Source organism: Colletotrichum jinshuiense, chromosome 7, assembly GCF_051148585.1.
Source record: "Colletotrichum jinshuiense chromosome 7, complete sequence".
Classification (NCBI taxonomy): domain Eukaryota; kingdom Fungi; phylum Ascomycota; class Sordariomycetes; order Glomerellales; family Glomerellaceae; genus Colletotrichum; species Colletotrichum jinshuiense.
The window spans coordinates 651,073-666,910 of NC_139314.1; the positions used below are offsets into that span (position 1 = coordinate 651,073).

The 15,838-nt window shown below is 57.5% G+C and overlaps 4 protein-coding genes across 4 annotated transcripts; 3 read left to right on the forward strand and 1 right to left on the reverse strand.

The window, feature by feature from the left end:
• Nucleotides 1-622: 622 nt before the first annotated feature.
• On the forward strand, nucleotides 623-1,390 carry EsH8_VII_000160 (uncharacterized protein; the record flags this gene model as incomplete). Its single annotated transcript, XM_083270293.1, has 4 exons — nucleotides 623-842; nucleotides 919-977; nucleotides 1,041-1,195; nucleotides 1,270-1,390. The coding sequence occupies 4 exons, from the start codon at nucleotides 623-625 to the stop codon at nucleotides 1,388-1,390; spliced, it is 555 nt and encodes a 184-aa protein (XP_083127850.1).
• Nucleotides 1,391-2,463: 1,073 nt separating this feature from the next.
• EsH8_VII_000161 (Alpha/Beta hydrolase protein) lies at nucleotides 2,464-4,199 on the forward strand (the record flags this gene model as incomplete). The annotated part of the gene is made up of 5 exons (XM_083270294.1): nucleotides 2,464-3,474; nucleotides 3,541-3,668; nucleotides 3,727-3,824; nucleotides 3,881-3,967; nucleotides 4,027-4,199. The coding sequence occupies 5 exons, from the start codon at nucleotides 2,464-2,466 to the stop codon at nucleotides 4,197-4,199; spliced, it is 1,497 nt and encodes a 498-aa protein (XP_083127851.1).
• A 4,077-nt stretch (nucleotides 4,200-8,276) lies between these two features.
• On the reverse strand, nucleotides 8,277-9,925 carry EsH8_VII_000162 (Zn(II)2Cys6 transcription factor domain-containing protein; the record flags this gene model as incomplete). Its single annotated transcript, XM_083270295.1, has 3 exons — nucleotides 8,277-8,412; nucleotides 8,483-8,777; nucleotides 8,950-9,925. 3 exons carry the CDS (start codon nucleotides 9,923-9,925, stop codon nucleotides 8,277-8,279), a joined length of 1,407 nt encoding a protein of 468 aa, XP_083127852.1.
• A 2,641-nt stretch (nucleotides 9,926-12,566) lies between these two features.
• On the forward strand, nucleotides 12,567-14,667 carry EsH8_VII_000163 (flavin monoamine oxidase family protein; the record flags this gene model as incomplete). Its single annotated transcript, XM_083270296.1, has 4 exons — nucleotides 12,567-12,980; nucleotides 13,048-13,820; nucleotides 13,895-13,939; nucleotides 14,052-14,667. 4 exons carry the CDS (start codon nucleotides 12,567-12,569, stop codon nucleotides 14,665-14,667), a joined length of 1,848 nt encoding a protein of 615 aa, XP_083127853.1.
• Between the last annotated feature and the right edge of the window lie 1,171 nt (nucleotides 14,668-15,838).

Here is a 15,838-nt window from a genome sequence, read left to right on the forward strand (position 1 = left end):
CTCACCCATCTTTGCCGCTCTAGTCTGAGCGACCCGAGTTAGCCTTTTGCTGCCTTCGCTAAGTTGCCAGTCTTGTCTTGTAGAGTCGCAGTCAAGGGGGATAGGTCATCTTAGATTCTAGTTCAAACAGTTGATGTTTTCTGTTAAACTCCGTAGTCTTGTGTAATTGGCGTCAATGTCGCTGAGCACAACGACAACTTTTTGCGAATCTTCTAGCTCGTTGGGCTGGAGTGGACACAATGCTCCTTGGCCCAGCAGCTTGGCGTGGCAGGATTGTGATCCAGACGGCCAAGCCAGCTACCCACCAGATGAGACCCTCTTTGGCCCATCATAAGGATTCAAAACCTAAGAATAGTGTTAACTATGAGCAAAGGCTCGTAAACTAGACACGGGGTGGGCGAATGACGTCTGTGAGGATCATACTGTCAGCCATGGCAGCGGATCTAATGTTTGCAACATGACTAGTAAAGATATCACAGACGGCATCGTGAACACTATTATAAAACCCTCTCCTTGAGGGCGCCAGAATTATTTCTCTCCAGATCAGTACCTCAGCTTCTCATCTTCTCACATTCTCACCACTTACCTTCTCATCACTTACTCAACATCCCCATCCATCAAAATGGTTAACATCATCCGCGCCGCCGGCCTCCTGGCCCTCATCCCCTTCATCGCCGCTGCCCCGACCTCGGTTGGTGCGAGCATCGACGAGAGGACCGACAGCCAGAACACAGAGCTCTTCTCGTTCGAGAAGTGGGCTGAGGAGAAGATCGCCAACCCGGGCGGAAACCACCTCTCGCCTGATGAGGCTGTTGCCCTCGCCTTCAACCAGACTTTGACCGGTTCGTGATTCGTTTCCTTATCCTATTTCGGGGTTTGGTGCTGGAGTATTAAGGCTAACTCTTTGTGTGCTTTCAGACGAGAACGGCATTGAGAAGCGCGCCAGCTGCGCCGGCACAGCCGGCAGCCCTGCCTCGGTATGTTCCCTCTTTTCTTCCGCACCATCTTTTGGTGAAGACCTTTTTCTGACCTGAAAACAGGCCGCCGATGCCGCGTGGTGCATTGACTTCCTCTCCGCCCGCTCCAACGTCAACTGTGTGGCCTACACCAGCGGCACCTCCTTTTGCGTCCGCGGAGTCGCTCAGATCACGGGAGTGTCGACCATCTCACCCCCTGCCCCCGTCACGGTGCTGTGGTTAGTTGCATCCCTCCCTACCTCTTTCCAAGATTACGATGAGAGAACCTGTTTTGCTGACTCGAACACAACAGCGGCGCCGTCGCTCGCTCTGCCGGTGCCATCATGGACCAGTGCACCAGCAACGGCAGGGTCTACGGACAGCAGACGGCCTGGGGCAACGGCAACATGGCCGTCCACATCCGCAGCCCTTAGAAGACGAATGGTCCTGTAGCGTTCTTGTAGGAATTGGGCCGCTAAAACGGGGGAAGTGCATTTCTGTTTCAAGGGGCGCAAGGCTAGATTATACACATAGAACGGATGTAAATATTAACGACGAAAAATTAACAGACACCTCAGCACTCTGTGACGCGTATCAAGCAAATTTGTGGAAAATCCTGCGCTTATATGGCAAAATGGTTATCTCATGCCGTATGGTATTATGTAGCTTATCAGTCTTCAACCAGAAAGGAGCGATTATACTCGGCCTGGCTTGACATGTAAATTCATGTTGCACGCTATAAGAGTAGAGCGCAGCTTACTACGGTCAACGCCACTCCTCCTACAAGAAATAACAATGGTCATAGGTCACTACAAGGATTATCAAGTGGATTGATATACGAACTACTCGGAATCAAGGAGTTGTGCTTCATTGGATGTTGTTTTCTTCCTATTAAGTGGGATATATGGTTCCTTGCCACAAATGAGTGTATTACCGCTAAAACCATGGTCTCTTGTCATGTGGACCTTGAGGGATTTGTGTTCGAGGGAGATAGGGACGAACAGTGTCTGTATCACCGGACGGCGATCTACCCAGGGCTGGTTCGTCCGATGCCATTTCAAATTCGGGTTAGACTACATGTCAGTCTGAAAAATGATTGTCCGCGGTGTTCCGCCGACAGGACATCCCGGGGTTAGGATCTAGCTTCCCCGCACATCGGTTACCGCAAAGTTGGTTCCCCCGCACCAAAAGTCCGGGGTTTGGTGCCGATGCCGATGCCGACGACAACCACAACAACAACATGCGGGGGATGATCATCGCAGAGTCGTATTGCAGCATGGGTTTACTCTTAAACGTTCTGCCGGATCATCAAATCAAGCTCCATGACTAGCGTCCACTTCACACATGACCGTTGATTCTCATCGCAGCATCGCTGGCGCGGAGAGGGGGTTGGATTATGTCATTCAGCCGTTAAAGTCCATAAAAGCCTCTCGCTAATGTTTCTCTAGGTTCTCCTGGGCTTTCGCTTTGTCTGCTGCTTCAAACGTGTGAACCGATTTCTCCCATCATGCGACGCCTCCTGTTCTCCGTTCTATCGTGGACGGCCAGTGTTGGGCAAGCCGCCACGCTTCCCAGAAACCCTCAGTCAGGCTGCAGCGCCACCGGACACGGGCTTTCGATCGATACTACTGCAGGCACCGTCACTGGTTTTATCAATGACACTGCCCCCAGTGTCCGTCAATGGTTGGGGATACCGTATGCGGAGCCGCCCATTGGGGCCCTGCGATTTCTCCCCCCGGAGCCTAAGAAGCCTTTCCGCAATCTCACAACGACGTCATACCAGCCCTCCTGCATGCAGCAACTGAGCAATGCGAGCACGGCTTATACTGAACATGCGCAGCAGTTTCTCATCAACGGCGGGCAGTCGGAGGACTGCCTCTACATCAATGTGTACGCGCCGTTGGAGCCAGTTTCGGAGAAGCTGCCGGTCTTCGTCTACATCCCTGGAGGTGGCTTCACCGGCGGCGGTGCCGATTCTCTGTACAAGATCCCGGATCAGTGGATACAGAAAACCCAAGGACACATCTTTGTGATCATGAACTACCGCGTCAACATCTTTGGGTTCCCCAATGCCGGGGGTGCCCCGCTGAACGCGGGGCTGCTTGACCAGCGGCTAGTGGTCGAGTGGACGAGGGACAACATCCTCGCATTTGGCGGCGACCCGGAGCGCATCACGTTGTGGGGGCAATCAGCCGGCGGGATGTCTGTCGGGATGTACGGCTACGCCTGGTTCGAGGACCCCATTGTGTCTGGCCTCATCGCGGACTCGGGCGCCGCCTCGACCCTGACGGTTAGCGACCCCGGGCACACCACGTTCACCAAGTTCTCCAGTTTCGTTGGCTGCGGGAACCTCACCGCCGAGCAGGAGTTGAGCTGCGTGCAGGGAGTGGATGCCGAGACCATCCAACAGGTTCTGTCATTTGGGGGCACCGGAACGAGCTTCAGGCCGGTGGTGGACGAGCTCACTGCCTTCGCCAACTCGTCGGAACGTCTCTTGGACGGAAAGTTTGCTAAAGTGGTAAGTTTGTCTTTGGAGCATGATGCGTAATGACTGCTGAATAACTGACTGGTTTTCTGCCTCAAGCCTTACATGACTGGCGCGAACTCGAACGAGGGAGCATCCCTTGGCTCCTACGATCCGAACGGCATGTTGCCTGGCCAATATGAGAGTGGTCTGCGATCCATCAACTGCCCGGTCGACAAGGAGGTCTTGTAAGTGAATCCATGGAATAGCATGGTCATGCATGTCGCTAATCCCAATCGCGTGCAGAAACCGTGAACTCGCTGGTTTGACCACGTATTACTACGAGTATGCCGGTAACTTTTCAAACATTGCGCCTTTGCCCTGGTTGGGGGCAATGCACAGCGGTAAGTTCGGATTATGAGCGAACGTCTTGCTTGGCAGTGACTAATAATGGCTTCAGCCGAGCTACCACTCGTATTTGGCACCCACTTCCAGTACCGTGGCAACTCGACTGAGTTTGAGTGGAAGGTTGCAGAAACTATGCAGAGTAAGTCTGTCATGCACAATTTCAGTCAAGACCAGCATTAACGCGATTACTTGCACTAGGTCTGTGGCTCTCATTCGCGACCGATCCGTTGAAAGATCCCGTGGCTGGAGATGATGTTCATTGGCCAAAGTTTACGAAGGACGCCGACTCGGTCGTTCTTTTTGCACAGGAACCAGAGGTCTTTCAGCTGCAGGGAGGGGACGTGGCAACTCAACTATGCGTAGGCATTTAGTGATACGATGTTTCCAGTCTATCTACGCTACAAGGTATAAGACATAAAGATAATTCAAGGCAAAAAGAATATTGTAAGCCACCCTGTACAACACATCGATGTTTAGTATTATTTCGGGATCTATAGTATCTCGTCCATGAACCCTTGCAATGGAGTTCTGGCCAAATCACTCCCGCTTGCTTTGCCAGCCCTGTTGCGGCGTTTTCTCGGGAGTAGTGTTCTCTTTGGATTTGTCTTTAGTTACATCTTGAGAGTCATTACTACTAGTACCTGGGCCGACACACCGAGTTCGCGAGAAGGGTTGTCTAGGTCAATTTTCCCTATGCCGTTCCTGCCATCAACATGTCAAAAAAGATTGTTCCAAACCTCAGGTATTGCAGTGATAATTTGAGATATACAGGTTTGATCCGCACGTCTTTGGTTCGGAGTATCCGTTATATCACTAGAAGACTAATGGTCTCATCCTGCAGTATAACCATCCATCGTCGGTGTTGGATGTCGAGGATAAAGACCCAGAGTTGAATTGAAACAAATCACGACGACCAATTGCAAGTGCTCTGGTCAAATCCTCAGGTTTACCGGTCTGAGTTGCTAATAACATGAATCACCAACCTGAGGTAAAGTTGGCCGCGAAGGCCTGAAATCAAGATTCTTCTTATAGTCTTCTGTGAGGTGCCCCTGAAAAATTCCGTGTCAGCTTTCATATTATTTAAACTTCGTCAAGGTTTAATGCCAAGCCAGCATACCAGCGCCATACACGCACAAAACTTCGACTTGCACAACATACCAGGCTCCCCAGATACTTCCGGATTTGTATACACCCCACCCGTCTCCTCATCGCCACATATCCGCAACCACGTTTCCGAGACTCACCATCATGTGCTCTGCTAGCTCCGGCTTTATCCGCGGGTATATCAGAGCCCGGGCTGTTGGAAGCGCCCGGCTGCGAGAAGCGGCACAGCAATCTCCATACTTTAGCGGGCGCAGAGCACGAGGTCCCGGCAATCGACAGCTCGCCCGAGGCGTGGCATGCGAGCAGTACTATAGGCCGGTTCGGATTCGACCCTGGCGCTCGCAGCCGTTCCTGCCGCGCATATTGTCAACGTGCCATGCCGAGTATCGCTACCACTATCCCGGGCCCGCTTGTTGTTTCTTGATCGGGGGTTGTCACGGCCAGATTACCTGTTTTTGGCTCTCTTACGGCGGCGAGTCCAGGTATTGCACCTCGAGACTATTGTTCGGAAGCAAACATGTGAAATGGCATGGGGTTGAATGGGCTCTGCCCTCAACCCTGTCAGGTTCGGGCTGGGGGGAGAAACGACCGCTCGAACCAGTCTATCGACACATCGAGCATCATGCACCTTGGGCTTGCCGCACACGGAGTCTCGGACGCAACGAGCGCGGGGTTGAGGGGGTTGTTGGTGGCGGTGGAATTAGCAAACAAAGTGAATGCTGTTCACCACCTAGGATTCGATGCGGGGAAGTCACAGAACCTACGGCCTGGGGCATTCGACCCCCCGCCAGGCAAGCAAACAACAGGCACAAGCAACGGAAGGATCTCTTTCCCCAACTCCCATGACGCTACGACCCCGAGAACGTGTTTGGCGTTGTGGGGGGGCACACCCTCGGAGGGGGAGTTTGGGCAACACAAGCTAATCAATCTTGGAAACGCCAGAGACAGGGTTTGATGTTGGTGGCGTCGGCTTGGACATCGATCCAACAGCCAAGTACATGGGTCCTGGGCCGTTGGATGTGACCAGCCAGCCCGCCATTTCTCTAACCCATGTCGCCGCCGCCGGTTTCGTATGCAGCTTTCATGAGCTCCGAGGTGAAAGGGGTCCATTCAAGAGCGATGGGTTTCCAACGGCGTTGAAACCTATGGCCGGCGAGGACAAGTTGGTAGCTGGCAACTGTCCCTTTTTGGACGGCTGTTGGACGGCTGTTGGAACTCGCGTTGGTTCATGTGGGCTGGTGGTGCGGGCCCAGGGGGGCTGGCCGGCCAAAGGAACTCCGTGATCCCTGTACACGAGCTGAGGTTGCACGAACAGGCATGGGTTCGTCAGTTGGATGTGTGTGGGACGGAACCGTTGCGCTGGGTTTCTGGCGGTTCCCCTCACCATTCATGCTCTCTGGCAGGAAACTAGGCAAAGCTAGCCGGCGACGAGTGAATGAAACGAGATGTTTGCTCCTCTTGCACCGAGTCACCTCCTCCGTTGGCGCGTTTCTCCCCCCTCTCCCCCTTCTGATATTTGCATTGAGAGGCCATCATTATCCCCCCCTGTCCAACGTTGGTTGCGTTGTTGGGATTAAATTAGGCCGCGACCAAAGTCCCGCGGCCTCGTCAGTTCGCAGCACTCGCATGCGACCAACGCCCCCCCAGGCTGACTCGGACAAGCTGATCCTCGCCTCACCTGCGCCGGTCGCCGTCGCACGCCAATCAGATGCCGCCTGCGGCGCAGACTCATGCAAGTACGGGATAGAAACCAACCAACGCGCCAAGGATGCCGGATTCCCCTTGTCACATTTATACTTTTTTTCTTTCCTTTTTTTTTTTCTGCCTTTCGGTTTTTTCTGCCTGTCCGGAACCGGGGGGACGGAAGTGATCCGATCGACATGCATCAGCTGGCTCCGAGGCCATCGTGATGGTGAGTGATTACCGCCTTTCACATTTTCCCCCCCCTGAGAATCAACGACGACAAGGCTGGGTATTTTTATTCATTTATTTATTCCCTGCAATCAGGCTGAGCAGGATCACGTGATGAGAAAAGGGGCAGGCGGGGATTATGCTGATCCGCGTCCACCCCTGGCTTTACGAGGGAACGATTGGGTTGACGCTCGTCATCTCACGCGCAGATTTCGGCGCTGCTGACGAGGCAGGGTCGTGGGCGGCCAAGGGCGGGGCAAAATTTCAAAGGGGAACAGAAAATATGTCATCTATTCGCATTATGTCATGTAGTGAATTATAAATCTGTATATGTACAAGTTTTGACGCGGGGGTCGGGGGAGGAAACGATGCCGTCGTCCTCGGGGTCTTCAAACGGTCCGTCCTGGGCCCGGCGTTTCTCGCGCTCATACGAGGGCGACGATAGACGACGGCCGCGGGTAGCATAACGGGGGACGGAGGCCGGGCTTCCGAAGTGTGCGCGCCCAGATAAGATAAGAGAGAGAGAGAGAGAGAGACTGAGAGAGAGGGCAGGGGGGGAATGAAATTGGCGGTGAGGCGATCGAATGATGGATTCCCCGCACTTGGACCAGACGTTCAACGTCACGTGGTCTGGGCGGGCTCGAAATGTCCCCGGTTGCCGCTCTCGAGAATCATGGCCGCGTTGCCGTCCAGAACTTTACCGTCCATTTCTGTAGTGCGAATTGCGAGGGTGGCCACCGGCCGGGATATGGTTATAAGACTTTGCACGGGGGTTGCAGTATTTGTATAGAATTGAGATGTCGCTTGTGCTCCAAATGGAGGATATATGGTTGGGAAATGACTCGCTCCCGGATGAGGGCCGCACGTGGCATTTCTGGACTAAGATGGCTCTCCATGCCAAAAGCCTGCCTCGCTCGATGGCTAGCCATTTCTTCGTCGGTGTGCTCGGCGGGGTGCGGGATATGAAACGGCCATCCTCTCGATTAGGCCCGGACGACAGTGTATTGGCCTGGCGGGAACCCTTGGATGCCCGTCTGCCTCTGAAGAATGTTGAATAGCGGCACGGCCGCTCCCTGGACGCGGGACAAGGTCCGAGAGTTGTAAAATCCGCCTACTGAAATAGGGGTGAAAGGGGACGTCGGCAACTTGCACAAAGGCGGCAAAGTTGTAAATATTCTGAGAGTCCGCCCCTGCGTATAGGCTCCCAATCGCCGGCGGCCGGGTCCGGGGTCCGGGAATCCCGCCGACGTTCGCAACGCGGCCCACGGCCCGCTGCGCAGTCCGACCTCCCCGACGTCGGTGGCCTCGACCCAACAGGCCCTTCCCCGCCCCGGCTGCGAGTCCGCGGTCGTCGCGGCCGGGGCAACAAAGAAAACGCAGCCCGGAGGGCGGCGGATGAATAAGAAGCAAAGGATGAATCGCCCTCCCCGGCTTCACCCCGTGCCCGACTCGTTGCCGAGCTCCTCGGCCTTTGGCTGGAGGAGGGAGGCGCTCGACCTGGGCCTCCGCCCCCTCTTGGGCTTGGGGCGCGGCGCGCTGCCCGGGTCGTTCGGCGAGCCCTCTCTGGTGCTGCCACTCACGTCAGCGACCTCATAACCGGAGAAAGAGAGAGAAAGAAGATGAAACAGGCGAAACTCACTCCTTGTCCTTGAAGCGCCGCCGCTTGATCATTTGCAGGGCCTCCTTGCGCATGTTGCAGGAAAAGTGCTCATTGAAGTCGAAGGTGATGAGCTCCCACATGCAGTGCCGCTTGGTGTGGCGGTAGTGGTCGAGCAGGAAGAAGAGGTACTCCTCCTGGTCCTGGCGGCGGGCGTTGGCGCTGACGCTAGGGACGGAGCGGTCCGTGGCCTGCTGCTGCTGCTGCTGCTGGGCGCTGGCATGACTCGGCGAGAAGTAGCCCAGGCAGTGGATGCCCATGCGCGAGCAGTTTTGGCCTGTTCCATGTCAGCCGGCACACTCGGGGACGGCCGGAAGAGCGCTTCCGCGGGATGGGCGAGGGTGAGGCCGGCTCGAACCAAACATGACAGGGAGGGGAGAGGGGTTGAAGGACGCGCGGGCGCGGGAAAACAAAAGTCAAAATGAAAATGAGAGGGGGAGGGGACTCACACGTCGGGCGCGCCTCGTCGCACGGCATCTTGCGGATCTGGCATGTCTTGCAGCCGGGTTCCGTGCGCTGGTGAGAGGGCTGCAGCTGGGGCCGGGTGGTCATGACGACGTGAGTCGGGTTCGGACGGGCGACGAAGGGGGGCGTCTCGAGTGGATCCGTGGCTGGAGAAATGGGCGCCGCGGCGACGGGCTGGTGATGCTGGTGATGATGCTGGTGATGGTGGTGCTGCTGGTGCTGCTGCTGTGGCGGCGGTGGCGGCGGCGGCGGGTGGTTGAGGCCGAGTGCATCGAGATGCGGCGGCGTGGGCGGGTGACTGGAGCGCGAGGCCGAGGTGCTCCCATCGTCGTCCGGGTCGCACAGGACGTTCTGCAGGGCCATGACGGAGCACCGGGCGGCGGCGACGGGCTTGGAGTCGGGACGGGAGGGCGGCGGCGGCGGCGGGCGGGCGTGGTTGGCGGCGAAGGCGTTGGCGGCGCCATGGCTGTTGAGGTTAGTGTGGACGCCGGTGTTGGCGCCGGCGTTGTGGTTGTGGCTGCTGTGGTTGGGATGTGAGGGCGTTGGCGACGGGGACGGCGGGAAGCCGAGCGCGTCTTGACGTGAGGGTGAGTGAGCGTGAGGAGGAGGAGCCGCAGCCAGCCGACGGTATATGGGCGGATGGTTGACGGCTGCGAACGAATAAGGTTCGATGCGACCGGCAGCGAGGGCGGCGTCATGGCGCGACTGAGACAGCGACAGCGACATGGACGGCTCTGCTGCTGCTGCTGAAGAAGAAGACGACGACGACGCGGCGGCGGCGGCGGCGACGGCGGCGGCAGCAAGGGCGGCAGCGGTGGTGGGAGCGGGAGCGGGAGTGAGGGCAGGAAGAGCAGGAGCAGGAGTACTCGCTGGATCTGGAGCTGGAGCAGCAGAGTCCGGCCGGTTGTCGGCTGCGACGGTGACGGCGACGGCGTTCGCGTTGGCGGCGGGCATCCGCATCGTTGTCTCACTTTCCAACGTACGTCCACACTTCCGCCGTGCGCGAACGGCGAGTAAGGGGAAACCCAAGGGGGCGGAGACGAGACGGGACGACTTTTGACACGTGGAGGAGGCTCCAAGCAATAAGCGCACTCTCGCTCGCTCGAGTCGCCTCGCCTCGCCTGCCTCAGCTAGCCCAGCCAACGCCTGCGAGTGGAGGGAAATGAACGGAGGGGGGGGACGTGGGACGAGCGAACGTGGATGTGGAATTGGATGGACGACGTGAGGAGGAGGACAACTGGGACCAAGACAGGACAGGACTAGGACTGGGCTGGAACTGGGACTGGGACTGGGACTGGGACTAGGACTCGGCTTCGGGACGGGGACTGGACTGGATTCGAGCAAGCAACTGGCGCACTACGCAGCGAGCGAGCGAGCGCAACGGACGCGCCGGGAGAAATTCATCTGCGTCGGCCGTCGATACAGCTAGCTTGTCGGGCACGCGCGGTGTGTCTGTCTGTGTTTGGCTGTGTCTGGCTATTTCTGGCAGTGTCTGGCCATGTCTGGCTGTCTGATCTATCTTTCCGTATTTTCTTTCGTCCACTCATCCACTCGCCCACTTGTTCTCATTTCCCTCTCTCGCCTGTCATCTGCTCTGCCGCTCTGCCGCTCAGCCGCCCAGCTCTCTGCCCTACCCTGCTCTACTACTCTACTCTGCTCTCTCTCTGCTCCCACTCTCTTTCTCTCTCTCTCTCTCTCTCCCTCTGGGCTGTGTGCCTTGGCAAAGCTGGCGGTGGGTGGCCCATGGCATGACGGTCTGGACGCGTCTCTCTCGGTGCTCTGCTCCTTGCTCGTAGCACAAGCGAGATACGTATCCGTACACGGGCAGAGGACCCACTCTTTACTGCGCGGGTCCGGCCCAGTTTCCCCCAATCACACGCCGGGCGGCTACAGCGGGCCCACCCTGATGACGGGGTACCGCTGCCATTGGCCGCGTCGGTCCTGGGTCGGTCTCCGCCTTGGGCCATCTCCGCCCGCGGCTGATTGGCCGTCACGCCCCCTTGCACGTGATGCAAGCGGAGGCCGGCCGGCTGACCAATCACGGCCCGGCGCGGTGTTTTTTCGTCGTCAGCCGTAACCAAGGAAAAGGGAAGGAGGGAAGGCCCCGTCTGCTTATTAATTCGCTTCAGCCAACAGCCCCCACCCCAACCAACCAACCAACCAACCAACGGTACCGGGAACCGTCCCAATCCCATCTTCCTCCTTTTCTCCCCCGTCCCCTTCGAGCCGCCCACACCACGCACTGCCAACACCACTCACACACACACACACACACCACATGCACCACATACTATGTACCGCATACCAACACACACCAACACGCACACCATCCCTCCGTCACACCCCCCGAAAGACCACTCCCCCCTGTGCTTAATCGCTCGGCCCTCACTCGTCGCGCTGAAGAACCGGACATCGCTGACCGGGATCCCGAACCAACTCTCCCGCCCAGCCCAACCCAACGAGACCTATTTCCGGCCTTTTATCCGTCCCAGATGGGCATGCACCTCGGACAAGCATGAATTTATGCCCCTTGCAAGTGCAAATCCCATGCACACAGCGTGAACCGCCGCCACCGTTGCGTTGCGCCTTGGCGGACTCTCCGGCCTGCGATTTTGACTTTGCATTCTCAGCACCGCCACGGCAAATCAAACGATACAGCCCGCCCGCTGGATCCGTTACCCACGCAATGTCGGCCTGAGAAGCCGCAATAACCACATTGGGCGAACCCGTTCTGTAAAGGGGAACATTGGCTCCGGCCGAGGAGCAACAACCCGGGGCAGAATGAGAGCTGTGTGTAGCTACGGATACTAATAGCAGATGGGGTGGTAGAACGCCGCTAGAACCCAAAGCGGACAACCACCGCCGCCATTCATTTCCTCGTTTTGGATGACACGGCCGCTGGCTACAGGCAGCCAGCTTCAAGCTTGCCAGCAATCCGGGGCACACAAATTCCAGCGGGAAAAAAAGTTCTTCTTCAGCCCCGGTGCTTGTGATGATCCAAATGAAAAAAACATTCGATCACAGTCAAGCTTTAACAGTAAAGTGGCCCCGCCCGGAGCGAGAGCACAATTTCCACTCCCAAACTCTCGCTCGCTCTTTAGCTCGCTCTAGCATGTTCGCCGCAATGTTTATGGCTGCAATGTTGAGACCCCAACTACCACGCCATTCCCGTGTGCGCGGAAACATGCAATGAAATAAAGACCCCGTACCATGCGGTCCGCGGTAGGCGACGGTTTTCGCGTGGACACGGGCCAAGCTTCTGGTCGGGGCCCGGCATTCCAATGCAAAAAAAGGGGACGACCGCCGACCACGTGTTTGGGGTCCCGGGACTGATGCTAAAACCCACGGCATGCCAGCTGCACCTCACCTCCACGCCAGCCCAAGACATCTGCGCTTTCCACGGTCTGGAGGGCGGAAATGCCCTCATTAATCATGTCTTGGTAGCTGTGTTTGATGCTTTGATACTACGTGTAAACAAAATGGCCCGTCATAGTCTTGTTAGTACGGTTATAAACACATCGCTCCCGGCTGGGGGTGTAAAACTGCGTGAACAGTAGTTGTTTGGTCGGGTGCCTCTCAGTCAGTCATTTCGACCGTGATAATGCCGCTCTTTACCTCACATGCCCTCGTTGCCGCCCTGCTGCTGGCGCAGTCGTTAGCTCTGCCCTCGTCCAATGCCAAGCCGCCAGCACGCCTGGTCGAGAAGAACATCCTCAACGACGGCGGGCTCGCCGCCGAGAACCCCCGCGCCGCCTTCTTCCGGAAGATCGTCGGCGATTCAAGCTACAGCAACCACACCAAGGTCAAGACGCCCGCCGATGTCCCGTTGAAGGTCGGCATCGTCGGCGGCGGCGCCGCAGGCCTCTACTCCGCCATCCTGCTCGACTCCCTCGGCATCGACTACGACATCCACGAGGCCTCTGGCCGCGTCGGCGGGAGAATATACACTTACCACTTTGACCAGGAGGCCTGGGATAAGTCCACGCCGAATGATCCCGCATACTACGACTACTACGTGAGTGCCCAATATCAATTTCCCCCTCGTCCTCCGTTCGTTCATCCGACCCTGACATGCTGCGCAGGACGTGGGAGCTATGCGGCTGCCCCATATGCCTTACATGGATCGCATCATCGGTGACTACTCGTGGAGTCTGATCCCCTACATCAACGCGCGGGTGTCCCAGAGCGACCAGGTGGTCAAGAAGCAGTACCTCTTCCAGTCCAACAACACGTTTAGACGGTTCAATGGCGTCACCACTCTGAACCAGGACCCAGCCGGCACGGCCCCGGACCGGTACGGCGTGCCCATCTTCAACGCGACCTTTGGCACGCTCTCGGCATCCACCATCTGGTCCCAGCAGGTCAAGTTCCTGACCGCGGCGCTGACGGCCAACTTCACCACGGGGTTCGACCTGCTCATGGAGTACGACTCCGTGTCGGTCCGCGAGTTCCTCCTCGACAAGGGCTTCACCAACACCGAGGTAGACTGGATGGAGACGGTCAACGACGCCACGGGCCATTACAGCGCCAACGCCATGTCGCAGAACGTCCTGGAGCAGTGGATCTTCGACAGCTCAGAGGGCAAGATCAACGACTGGTCCCTGATCAACGGCGGCATGGACATGCTGACCAAGGGCATGAACCTCGTCGTCAAGAACAAGCCCGTGCTGCGCAACAGGGTCACCGACATCCGCAAGGGCGCCCGCGACGGCACCCTCAAGGTCGTCGTCAACGGCACCGCCGAGTTCGACTACGCCCACGTCATCTCCACGGCCCCGCTGGGCGCCCTGCAGGTCATCAACACGACCGGCCTGGGCCTCAACTACTACCAGAACAACGCCATCCGCACCCTGACGTAAGTGTCTCGCGGCCGGCGAGGATTTGCGGGTACGCTGCTAGGAACGCAGACGCTAATAATCCGGACCGCAGATACGATCCCTCGACGAAGGTCGGCTTCAAGTTCAGGACCCGATGGTAACCGCCCCCCGGCTCCCCTCTGCACACTAACCCCTTTTCTCCTGGCCCGAGGTCATGCCCGTTGCATCGCACGAGGGTAGTAGTCCCATGCTGACCGCGCCAACCCCAGGTGGGAGAACCTCCCGACCGGCCAGTTCCAGGGCGGCCAGTCCTTCACCGACCTGCCGCTCCGCCGCTGCGTGTACCCCTCGTACGGCACCGACGTGGCCGGCGCCCCGGGCACCATGATCGCCAGCTACGTGTGGAACCAGGACGCGCTGCGGCTGGGCGCCTACCTCAACCCGCACAACCCGACGACGCAGGCGCCGGCGCAGCCCGAGGGCGCCGCCGCCCTCGTCGAGGTGCTCCTGCGCGACCTGGCCGAGCTGCACGGCGTCACCTACGACTTCCTCAAGGGCGAGTTCCTCGGCTACCACGCCTACGACTGGTACGACTCGGCCTACTCCAACGGCGCCTTCGCCATCTTCGCCCCGGGCCAGTTCAGCAGCGCCATGCCCTGGCTCATGCGCCCGGCCGCCGACGGCCACATGCACTTCGCCGGCGAGGCCCTCAGCTCCGGCCACGCCTGGATCATCGGCGCCCTCAACAGCGCCTGGCGCGCCGTGTACGAGATCCTCTGCACCGAGGGCCTCGAGGACAAGAAGGCGCAGTTCGTCGCCACGTGGAACTCCATCGACGAGGTCGACATGGGCTGGTACGACTGGTCTCCCGAGGGGGAGCCGTGAGGAGGGGTCTAGTGGCCGCTGCTGTGTCTTTGGGTGTTCTTGGCTCGTCGGCTTCTGCGTAGTTGTGGGATGTTGCGAGGGGAGCACTCTTAAGAGCTTGACGTCAAGTATATATTTGTAATGCAGCGTGTCTATACCAATGCGAATTCACGGCCTTTTAATTGTTTGCGTTATCGTGGAGAAGAACATGTCATCGCAAGCCAAGCGGGGTTTCATTCACTTGATGAAGTCCATAAGACTCGTCGGAAACTGCAAGAACAGCCTCGGAGTTGTGGCACTTGTAAGTGCCGCAGGTATCGGCCACCTGGTTCAGCCTTCCGTGCCAAAAGAAAGGCTCGAGAACCATGAATATTGTTAGGCCTGTATCTGAGAAAGCTGTAGACTGAGCTGCGTCTGTAAGTTTGAACCAAAGAGACTCGAACCGCTTCCTGGTGCATGCATCTAGCCCATGGACTGCGCCTTGGCTTCCCGAGTAGCAGCGTAAATGAACAGGACATACTCCGAGCCATGACATGGTGCCATGAGATGGGAGCTAACAGGGCCCTCTTTTATGATAAACACCATGAGAATACGCTCGGGGAAGACCACATGCGTCGCCCTGCCCTTCAGACCACTACTGTCGTCTTCTGTAAACACCAACACCACTGTCCCGGAGCTGGTTGAAACCCTTCAGCCAGACTGAGACCGACACCCTGAGATCCAACAGCTAGGGGCACGGGAACGGAAGTGTTCGTAGCTCTCTCACCAGACACGGCCCCGTCAAGGGCATCTACGACAGAGCGTCAGGCATAACTTGAAAAACGTGTCTGGTATTCTGGAGAGACAATACTTGGCTCTTGGCCGGTGTCTTGACATCACATGGACGGCATGTTAGCTAGCATGATGTCCAATGAGATGGATAGACGTATTGGGTTGGATTCGACTTTTCTATTGGTGCACGCATGGCTTAGCTATGTACTGACAACACTTCTGACCCACTCAATGGGCGGCAACGATGGTTTTCCAACTATTGGACGTGCGTTTGTCTCACTTCTCGCAACCACGGATGGAGATGCAAGATCCCAGTCTACCTGCAGCCGGCAGTCGGCCGTAAGTGTGCTGCATGATCGCCTGAGGCATGTTGCCTCGCAAACCGTAAAGGGGGATTTACAATCCTCAACAGAATTCTGCC